The 12,000-nt window shown below is 36.3% G+C and overlaps 1 protein-coding gene across 1 annotated transcript in view; it reads left to right on the top strand.

Moving 5' to 3' along the window:
- Positions 1-6,138: 6,138 nt before the first annotated feature.
- The window catches only part of LOC109060242 (A disintegrin and metalloproteinase with thrombospondin motifs 2-like), a 62,139-nt gene continuing 56,277 nt past the window's right edge, over positions 6,139-12,000 (top strand). The window contains exons 1-2 of the mRNA XM_042748486.1: positions 6,139-6,376; positions 7,724-8,139. Of these exons, the coding sequence (XP_042604420.1) occupies positions 6,292-6,376; positions 7,724-8,139 (501 nt within the window). The 5' untranslated portion in view covers positions 6,139-6,291. The remainder of the gene's footprint in view (positions 6,377-7,723; positions 8,140-12,000) is intronic.

Genomic DNA, 12,000 nt, shown 5'->3' with positions numbered 1-12,000 from the left:
CAATGTAATCCTTGCCACTTTCAGTGAATAGGGTACGAAACAGGGCCTGAAGCTTTTAGAAACTTTATTTGAGACTAAATATGAGACATGAAGCTAAATATGGGACATGAAGCTAAATATGGGACATGTTTAAAAACGCATTAAACCCTTTGTGATTTTATTTTCAGGCAGTAAACAGATAAACACCAATATTACATTATTATTATTATAATATTGATATTTTTATAACTAGACATACGTAATATGATAATAAAAAAGAAAAAATATAGATAATATCACAATACAGTTGATGATAATGATATTTATTTTATATTTGTATGACAATAACTTTTTGTGCTTATATTAAGCATACATTTTTACACTCTAAAAATGATTATTGGAGTATGTTTTATAAGAAAATACTATTTTATAATAAAGTATGTTACTCCCCGCATCTTTGTAATTATTTGTGAAGCTTACTAACAGCAATTTCTAAGTTTTATTAATTTTTTTTTTCTTCAGTGCACCATATTCAAAAAAGAGCACTTTACTTTTGATCATCATTGTGCAAAAGCAAATCTGTTGTCTTCTAATCTGAATCCTTTCCTTTTTGCTCTGTGCTGTGAGTGCACATTGAAACAGTCGATTTAGAGGAGGACGTGTTTCCTGCAGGAGACACCTTGTCTATGAAACACCCTCTAATGAGGAGCGCCAGTGTCGCTGTGTGTAACCACGGTGACAGTTTTCCTGATCCAATTTCGAGGCAGATTCCACTGGCTGCTATCACAGGCATGTCTCATACAGCCCACTCACGCTTTTGCCCCACAGTTCTGTATTGGTGACTTTTCATTAGGAGCTAAGTCAATGAAGGAGACAATCCAGAAGACCTTGAGGTCCTCCCGGACCATAGTGTGCACTGCTGATCTGGCATATGGCAGCTCAGTGGGTTTATTGTGTGCTTCAGCTGTGAGCTCTAACAATCTTCCATTAAACAGCACAAAGGAATAACCTTCACCTGAACCCACTCGGGATATCACTATCGAGGTGCAGTCAACTCTTCTTCTCCATTGCTTGAGAGAATGATGTACCTACTAATGTGTTAGATGCATTCCTTGAAAATCCCTCGCCATTCTTCATAGTCAACTCAGCTGTGTGATCTCACAAACTGATGACACATATAAAATTGGTTTATTGGTTTGCATATAAGATTGTATTGAGACATTTGTTTCTGCTTGTTAAACGTGTACTCTCTCTCTATATATATATATAGTTTTACACTTGATGTAAAATTTAAAAATGTAAAAATGAACGGTCATATGAGTAGTCTAATAAATGCTGTTTTATTTTACGCAGAGAGGGTCGCCTGATGTGGGCAGCCATTTTGAGATCACATGATGAGTCGAATATCATTCGTTTTTATCTCTTTTAAATCCTATTATTGGTCACTTTTGCTAACATAAATTAATCATGTTCGTCTGTAAAAGGTGAGTGGCTTTTCATTCGCTAAGGTTTGTGTTTGTGGGATGCTGCATCCACACCATTAGGTGTCAGTACGTATCCAAGAAAATTATCAACACAACAAATAACAGACTATTGAGAATACTGAAGGCGCCTTAGAGAGTAAGAAAATGTGCATCGAAACGGGCTTATAGCTTTGTATGTGTGTACAAGATTGTGTGTTTATTTCAGAAAATGAACATCAGCTTTCATAACAGTGCCAGACCTGCTCCCTTTACTACTCCTTTCTGTTTTTTTCTGGTCTTGTAAATGTCATTCATAAACCCTGCTCTAGACTCATGCTGCTCTTGACTTCTTGAAGGTCTCCAACCAAAACTTTCCTATAAAGTCATTTTTCTTGTGGGTTGAGCCACTGTATAAAATCATGACTCCTTCAACAAAGTGAAAGCAAAACAGTTTGCCACGGAAAAATATACTGTGGAGGTATAAAACTCTAATGAGATTTGTAAGAAATGCGTGGTGATGTAATTTTTTTCTTCATATGCAAATGTCTATCCACCAAAACAGGGATCTGTGTTTCACCTAAAATTCAGCAGTTGTTCATAATATGGTGTTGAGGTGTAAAATATGTTACAGGAGTGTATGACCTACTTTTCAGCAGTTGTTCATAATATATTCATTGGACTCCTTAAAGGAATAATTCACCTAATAGTTCTTTAAAAAAAAAAAAAAAAAAAAGCAAACATCACAAATTATTCTTTAAAAAATAAAAATCTAATTATCTGTGAAATCTTTGTCTGTTTTATTTCTGCTTTTGCCCACATTTTGGCAACACGTGATTTTCAAGCAGTAAACAAGTAGGTAAATACAAATATTACATCAATATTACAATAATAATATTATTAGCAATATACAGTAAACATTATACATTTATATAATAAAAAATATGATAACATTAAATCAAAAATCACTCATGCTGTTTACTGCCTGAGGGATTTTGACGGACATATGTTTTATAAATAGTATTAAGTGAAGCAATTTCGTTAATTTATTTTCTAATAATAATAAATTATGCCAAAATACTTAAGGTTTTCTTTTGAGGCTTTTTTATTCAAACCAGAACAGATGTATCATTACTTGACTTTATGCCCCCAAAAAGAGCCCTGTTCATTTGTATTCCATGAATGAGCGCAGCATGAACATTCTTCATAACACCTTTTTTGTTTTCCACAGAAGAATGGCTGTAGAATGACATGAGGGTGAATAAATGTTGACAGATGTTTCATTTTTGGGTGAACTATGAACTAAGTGTCTTGTCAGTACTTGTATTTCTGCGCTTGTATGCCTCTAAGTGTATGTTCATGTGTCTGTTCAGCAGCAGCCGTTTAACCAAGTCACGTGACTTTATTCAAAACAAAAGTACATTAAGAAAGAGAAGAGAGGAAACAGAGCAAAAAAACAAAAACAAAACACACTTCCTGGCGGGACACACTGGCTCGGCCGTGGTTCATCTGAGAGCCAGCAGTGACGGCAACATAGATCCAACTCTCTTTTACAGCCTCTTAACAGTAACAAGTCCCTCTAGGGCTTACAACTGCTAGCTGTGGGCCCTATCCACACAGTCTCCGATTACAACAAACAAAGGCTAACTACGACAGCATATATGTCAGCTTGCGGAAGTGTCCTCCTCTTCCCGGATGCACATGAGTGAATCATATGATGCACTTGGCCGGGTGCACCGGAATAGGAGAGAAATTCAAACAGTGTGATACATGCATTAGGACATGTTATTGAACATGGTGTGTGATAATATCATCGGTCTTAATGTAAATTAAGTAGCCAATACATCCCAGGGACTTTGGATGACTCATGGCTGGACATGTTTAGACTTTAGGTTGAATGTGAATCCAGCTGCAGTATGTATGTATTGGTTTATGAATCTAAAGGTTGTGTTTAGCTGCAGTATGCATCAATTGGTTTTTCCCTCCAGGCTCTATTACATGAAGTTTGCTGACTCATCTTTTTGTCCACACTGGGCAGTAAATGGGTAGAAATAGCCATAGTCTATTGTCGCCTGACAATATTGTGTTTACAAATGAAAATTTCTATTTAAAAGTGTATTTTGTGTTGAATTTGTTGTTTGTATGAAATGCATTTAAATTATATATTTATATATATATATACATACATAATTATATGTAATGAAGAATGTTTGCAAAACATATTTATTTCATTAATTTAATTTAATTTAATTCAATTTGTGCTAGTTATTCCGTGGTATTTCAATTCTAATATGCTTTGAGAAAACATTCCTTTAGCAGATTGCCTCTGAGGGTGTTATTTAGACAAGGATTAATATACATGACCATCTGCTTTCACATTCAATCTTTTGCAACTTCTTTCATTTCAGTGAACTAAAACTCAAGTAGCCTTTCCTCATCTGACCCCATCACACAAGTTCAAATGACAAAACTCTCAACTATTCCCAGGATATGACCTTCCCCATAAATATAAAATGCACTTTTGACAGCTTTAAAAAACAGTTTTGGCTGTAATAAGAGTTACAATTCATTTTTAACATGCAGTTATCCTTAAAATGTATACTGTCTGTACCTAGTTTACATTCTGGATGCCAACTACAAGATAGGTGGTATTCGATTAAACCATCGTAAAGCATGATAGCATGATCCATCTGGCTGAGCAATGGAGTTGGAATGGAGAGGTTCGATTAAACCATCGTCTCCCTTAACCACAGTGACAACCTCAATCTTTTACCTCAGTCAGGGAAGCATGAGAAATGGACGGTGTCCCAGCTGCCCTATTGTCATCCCTCTCAGAAACCCTGTCTTCTGCTCTGCACTTAAAATCCCACAATCTGAGGTCTCTGCAATTATGTCATAAAGTTAACCACAGCTGACTTTTGCTAACTGAGCTTTTAGTTTCATAGTGTGCAGTTTTTACAGTCTTATCGGATTCAAAATGCTTTTCTGTAACCAAATAGTTCTGTAAGTAAATAGTTCAGTTTTATAAAACTCTCTTGTGAATGAAATAAAAATAAAATACCACAACTGAATTAGAAATAGCATAAATTGCATAGCCTAAAGTATGTAAGCATAGGCCAAGTGGTATAAAGTGAATGAATTCATATTTTCATTTGATAGCTTTTGAAGTTGAGTGTCTGCTTTTGTGTTCCACAAAAGAAACAAAATGGGGATAGATAAATAATTAGTTTTAATATTTAAATAATAATATTTTTGGTAACTAGGGGCATCTCTGTAATAAAAGGAAAATGATAGGAAAAATCAGGTTTTAAATGGTTACCGATATCAGGTTGTTTGTATTCCATAATGTAAAGCTCTGTGGGTCCTTGCATGTTATCATCAGTGCACAACATCCTTTAAAATACACTGAAGACCTTTCATTGTACTTTTAGAGCCTTTACCCCACAGAGGTGATTGGAGAAGTAAAGGTGCTGACAGATAGCTGGCACATGATCCATTTCCTCCTGCGCCACAGAGATGCATTAGATATTCTTTTTCCAAGAACCCAGAATCCAATCTCAGCAGGTGATTTATTTCAATAATCCACTAACTTCATAACAGAGCAGGATGTCTTCTCCAATGGCTGTGTGGTCCTGTAGAAGAATATAATTTATGATATTAAAAATACTATGACATATGTACTTATTTTAATTACAACAAATAGAAAGGGGAAAATGAGGAATAATTTCTACAAGATGACAGCAAGTGCCAAATGCTAGTACTCACCGTTTCCCACGAATGTAATGCCAACATGAATGAACATCTTAATTATTTATTTTCCTTCTGAACTTCTCATTCTGAAACTTAATATGAAATGAACATCTTAATCATTTATTTTCCTTCTGAAAAGCTAAACAAATCATGGGTCAGAGTTTGGCTGGTTAGTTATGGCAGTTGCCCTGCCAGTAGAAAAAAAAGCCTGTTTCTTAATTTATTGCCATGTAAAGTAACCATTGTTGTTTATCACTTGCAAGCAATATGAATATGAATCGAATATTTTATTATATTGATGCTTTCTTAGTGCCTAAATCTCTTAAAATCATGAAACAATATATATTTCCCTGTCTGCTTAGAACAGTCAGTGTGAAGGATTTGTTTGGGTTCTTTAGATGTAAGCTAAGTTTATGCATGTGATTTGTAGTAAAAGGTAATTAATTAATTATTCTTATTATTTAAACGTATTATTTTCTGTAGCATGGCTGGTCATGTGATGCAAACATGGTGGTGCCCATGAGGGGGCGACCCGCTCCGTGTACAATAAAACAACTTTTTTTCTGGAATCTAGAAGGCAGATATGATTGCCTTCTACTTTAGGCAACTTTAGGGAAAAATATTTTTTAATACAATACTCAAATAATACACTATTTATTTTTCTTTTTATATAGCCTACTGTAGCTATACACCCCCATATTATTTACCTCGTATCTCTCCTGTCTGCTACGTGGTTATTGGATGCGTCTATTGAACTTTTTAGACAAATAAACTTGATTCTGACTCTGCAGAGTGTGTAGCAGTTTTTATATAGCAGTGCATCACAGGAACCATAAGACTGGTGTTCCCTTTTTGTGTTGATGGGAATAACTATTACGCTGGTGATCTTCTGTTGTCATGAGAGGATCTGCATTTACGCTTACTGTGGACTATAGAAGAGGAGAGGGAGGGTGAGAATGAGAGCCTATCTTCCCCAGTGCACTTTGCAGTGAGTCTGGAAGGGGAGGGGGAAGGAGGGGGCAGCGTTAGCTGCTGGATCGCTTATCTGAAATCTCAAAGTCCGCCTTTTGCCCGTGCGCTCTCCCCTCTCCGCGGACCTGCCATGGATGTTACTCCTGGATGTGCATTCTTCATTATTTTCCTTCACTTTCAGCACGCGGATACTCTTTACATCGCCAACAGTATAGGTAGGTGGAGATGTTTTTATTGTCAATACAGATCACGGTTACTTTATGCAGGAGATACGGATCCGTTCAGATGTCCAGCGTTATGAAGCAGCAACTCAGTTTCTCTGTTTCATCAACTTACACTTTAATAGAGATGAATGAGTTTTAAGAGTAAACGATTTTTACTGTCAACGACGTTTTCATTGAATTTGAGACAGTGTCTGGAAGTTTTCATGGCATCTAAACTGAAAGATCTCTAACTTTTGTTACAATAAAAAGAACGTCATTATACAGTAGCCTATATACATATATTATATTTACGCTGATCGTGTTGATTGTGAAACTAAGAGGAAGCGCAAAAATAAATTATACATAACAATAATGTAAAACAGCTGATGGAGCTTGTGTCTCCTGCTTGAAATAACTGTCGCAAAATGCCGACATTACTGTCAAGATGAGTACACAGGAGAATAAATTATACAGAAGAACCATGCACATTATTTATTTACTGTCAAATTAGAAAAGACAAATCATATTATAGTGTTGACTTTGCTGTAAGCTGCTCTTTCCTGATCAAGTGAAGGACACTTATGCATAGGATGCATAAACAGAGCAACCAAATGTGTTGCTGCCTCTCTCATCAGTATGATGGGAATGCATGACACATTGTTTGGGAGAATAGGGTAAGATGTGTTGCCCCCTTAATCTAAAAAAAAAATGCACAGATATTGTCCCGTGTCCATATTAGTGGTTATAATCACATTAGAAAAGTGATTTTTTTGTATTAAGCCTATTTATTTATTTATTTTGCATGTCAAAATGAATGTTCTATATGGCAGGTGTACTCTCAAGGAAATTTATGCATATCTAAAAAACATATACATTTTGGATAATGGCCAATTTAACTTTTATTATTATTATTATTATTTATTTATTTATTTTTGTTGTTGTTGTAGAAACACTTTTTTCCTCTGTCCCTATGTTATAGGTGATAGAAGACATCCTGAAATATAGTTAGATGTATTAGTTTTACATATGTCTCATTTCTCCTTGTCTAGAGAACAATTTAAGCAAAAGGTGACAAAAGGTACCCTCTTCTACTCAGTGCAGTGTTTCCATAGATTTTTCTTACTTATAATAAGAAAAACCTTTACATCTGTTACTTTTAAAGATGTTATTTTAAATATTGGCTTGTTTGGACAGCTGTACTGTCTGCATAATGTAAGCCTTGCAGTTGATTTAGAGATTGGTGGAGTTTTGACCGATTCTGGAAGCTTGTGGTGTGCACTGTGAAATCTGTTGACTTTGTGTTTGCATGTGTGTGCGTGCACATTTGAATGTGTGTAACTGTATTCATGCCCCTGGCAGATTCCCTGCAGCATGTCCTGAGGGAGTACGGGCTAGTGAGACCGGTGAGCGTGGATGCAGACGGACGCTTCCTCTCCCACGCCGTCTCTGCCAGCCGGTTGAGTGGGCAGGGGTCCCACCGGCGCAGGAGGAGGCAGGCCAACCAGCATGGAGAGACCAGTGAGGAGACGAACTCAGAGCAGGACCACCTGAGGCACAAGGAGACACTCTTTTATAATGTCACTGTTTTCGGACAGGAGTTTCACCTTCGCCTCAGGCTAAATTCCAGGCTCGTGGCCCCTGGAGCCAAAGTGGAGTGGCTTGAGGACGATAACCAAACGCACTCTGAGCCCTTGTTGCCCAGTGACTGTTTATATGTGGGCTATGTTACCAATGTGCAGGATACATCAGTGGCTATCAGCAATTGCGATGGCCTGGTAAGTTATTTATTCTCTCATATAAAGCATTACTGCATGATGTTTATCCAGTGGAATGGGTTAATGACATGATAGTTATTTTTTTAAAACATTAAAACTCACTTCACACATTTACATATATATACATATACACAAACGTGTAAAATGTATTTAAAGGTATGAATTGCATTTTTAATTTTTCCAATATATGTCAAGAGTAGGCTCTCGTAGAATATTGCATAATTTGAGTTTTTTATGATTAGTTAGGGTTAGTTCAGCTTATAGAATGTCATGCGGTGTGACTCCTCAAAAACATATTATAAATTTGTTTCTGAATATAATTTTTATAAATTAATAATTCATGATACCCCCCCAAACAAAAATCTTAAATTTAAAAATATTTAAACGCATATCTGAAAATATACATTAGGATTATAATAGCATGTATTCAAGAAAAAATGCAACAACATTACATTTTTAGAGTCTAAAATTTAATTGAAAATGACAGTTTATCAAAACCAGTATGAATACAATGAGTACTTTTTTTTATCATGGACATCCCTGAATTGCTCTTGTACAAACAGAGTGCTTTGTTTTAAGTAAAGGCTTCAAGGTAATAATGATTCAGATCAGTTGTATGCTGTCTTAACTGCTTTGTCGAAAAGGCTACTTTGCAACTTGCTATTGGATGTAAGAACTGCTTTTATATTGGATGTCCGCCAGAGGTCCTTCCTGCTGGGTTTCTGTGCATGCTTGAACACTGACTGGCATGATTAACGCTATTGAAAGAAGGCTGCACATTGCAGGTGTTTGCTGTACATTGTATTTATATACCAAGTAACACAGAGGGACGATGTAAGTTTGCTACCATTCTCCACCGTCAAACAGTTCTCCTCACAAATTGCCCTTGAAAAAGCTATTTGGCCTTGGCAGATGTCCATGAATTAGAGATTAACATAGATATTATTCATGTGTTTATATCTTGGATGAAATTGAAAGAATTTTCATGCCCTTTGGTGGTTGAGATGGGTTGAAAGACGGTTTGAAAAGTGATTCTTTTATTCAAGCGTAGTTCAGCTTGGGTTCTTAAACATGGCAATGTTACCAGGAAGAAAGGAAGAATTTGTGGGGTCCAATGCTGTTTTGCACCCCATTTCCACGGTATTAAATAATTTTTTTGAAGCTGTAAATAAAGCAAAGATTATTAGAGCATTTTTTTTTCAAGAAAATACTATTTCAGTTTTTGTACATCAATGTGTTACTTCAATGTGTTACTTGCTGAAATTTACTAGCAATTTCTCAGTGAAAATGGTTTCTAAACCCATTTTTTTTAGCGCACTTTCATTTTATAGACAAAAACATTTCAAAATATCTTCTTCTGTGTTCCAGAGAAGAAAGTAATACAGGTTTGGAACCTCATTACCCTAATTTTTGGGTGGAATATCCCATTAAGTATTTTATGGACACAGGACATGGAAAATTCTGAAATTAACAAAGAGCTGGTAGATCTAAAAGAAACTGGCTTTGAGAATAGAGGAAACAGCTTATTTCTGTTGCTTTTAGTCCTCAGCCTCAGTGATGGATACACTAGCCCTCCACTGTCTGTACTTGTAACTTTGTGGTGTTCCTCACGCGAAGGGTGCTACATTTCTGCGCCTGGAGCACGTGGAGTTTAGAGCATGTCTGGGCAGCATCGGAAAACACTCTGGAGTGACCTCACAAGTACAAGCCCCTGCTCCTCCGTCACTGCAGGCTGAGAGGCGGGGTAACAGTAGCCCCGCAGTGAACTCACAGACACGTACAGCACCACAGGAGAGCAGGGCCTGGCTTTTAGTCGATGTAGAGTGGATTTCTGGATTATTCCATTTGACCCACAGGGTTGTCACTCCGGAGACGGAATCTGAAGGGAAACAGTCACCTTTTTAGATTCCTCATAAAAGAGTAAAAAGAATTTAATGTTGCATTTGGGGTGAACTTCCCTTCCCTTAAGCGAAATGCAGTCTAATTCAGCAGATCCGCTTTGCACCGGTAATTGTTTTATTCTAAGACACATTTTTGTGCATTCACGGGCGATTTCACTAAAGTTTTGCCAATTTTGCATTCGTTATTTCAGCACAAAAACTTTGTTTACAAAGCTAAGCAGTATTTGGCATGTGTGGTTAAAGGGATACTCCACCCCAAAATGATAATTTTGTCATTAATCACTTACCCCCATGTCGTTCCAAACCCGTAAAGCTCAGTTCGTCTACGGAACACAATTTAAGATATTTTGGATGAAAACCTGGAGGCCTGAGAATGTCCCAGAGACTGCCAAATAAATAACAGTGTCAAGGTCCATAAAAGGTATGAAAGTCATCGTCAGAATACTCCACTCACATCTGCCATCAGACGTGCAATCTGGGATATATGAAGTGACGGGAACACTTTTTGTAATCAAAGAAAACAAAAATAACGACTTTATTCAATAATTCCTTTGTCAACGGTCTCCTCTGTGTCTCTCCATTTCACCGTATGCTCTGCTGTATCATGGGTTCCAAAATATCTTAAATTGTTTTCCGAAGACGAACGTAGCTTTTATGGGTTTGGTACGACAATGGGAAAGTGATTAATGACAAAATTTTCATTTTGGGGTGGAGTATCTCTTTAACACTGCCCTGTTATTGCCAGAGAAAAGTAGGCAGCAAGCAGAATTTTATTAAAAGAAGATGTCATTGTGTCCATTTTCCATTGATCATGGCAGCAGTTAAAAAATGGAGAACAGCAATATAAATAATCAAATGGTATAGTCAAGCACAATTTCAACATATAAAATATAAAATTCAAGTAAACTAATCAAAATTTCAAAAATTGTAAAGTTTCAGTAAACTATGTCAGATTGCAGTAGCCTGCTGTATCCTCCGCAACCAAGCTGCAGGATGGGGAATTGCGTTGTGTAAATTGCGTTCGACAGTAAACTGGATCTTAATTGCATAATTGCTTTATCAATCAAGTGTTAAATCTATGCCAAATGCAAATAAGTGCAACTAAATGACGCTATCAGTAGGCATCATTCTTTGTCATTCTTTCATCATATTGAACAGCCAATGCAAAATCGTTGTTATAATATAACACTTAATGACAAATTCAAAGCATGTGACCTCACAACCTGCTCACAAACTTCTTCTGATGCAGACTGCATATTCAATTCCATTCATATTTAATGTCTGAATCCTCCAGATGCACACGCACAAACACACATGCCTAATTCTTACATAATAAAAGTACACCAAACAACATAAACAAATAATTCCAAGAGCTAGATTAGATTTTATGGAGATAAAGGTACACTGACCTTTCTTAATAATTTTTATGGATATTTGTGTTATACAAGTCCAAATTCTCCCTTCATTTATAATTGTGGTAGACCTAAGTCAAGAACAAAGGATGACCTTACTTTTGTACTCGGGGCAAAGATTTGACAGTGTTTTTTTTAAGAACCATTAAATTTTATATTGAAATTTAAATCAAAAATACTTCTTACCAGCCATTAAAATGTTTTTCCTAATTTTCTACTTAAAATATATCATTTTGTCCTCATGAAAACAAAATGATTTTACCATGTGCATGTCATTTTGTCACTTGCAGCATCATTATTAAGGTTGATAGCATAAATTGTATCATGAGTTTCTGTATTATTCACCCCTAAACTCGGCCTATTGACAGGAGGGCTTCATCTTGATCCTGGAAATCTACATTCCCACTAGGTTTATTCTTAAACACTTAAACAAACTCCCAAAAAATCAGAACCAAAAAAACAAGAATTATCCCTGCCTGTGGTCACACACCCCTTTTGCCCCTGAGCAAAACACTTAAACACCCCTTTTGCCCCTGAGCAAAACACTT

The sequence above is a fragment of the Cyprinus carpio genome, chromosome B21 (genome assembly GCF_018340385.1).
Source record: "Cyprinus carpio isolate SPL01 chromosome B21, ASM1834038v1, whole genome shotgun sequence".
Lineage (NCBI taxonomy): Eukaryota > Metazoa > Chordata > Actinopteri > Cypriniformes > Cyprinidae > Cyprinus > Cyprinus carpio.
This window is presented reverse-complemented; position numbering and strand designations above follow the sequence as displayed.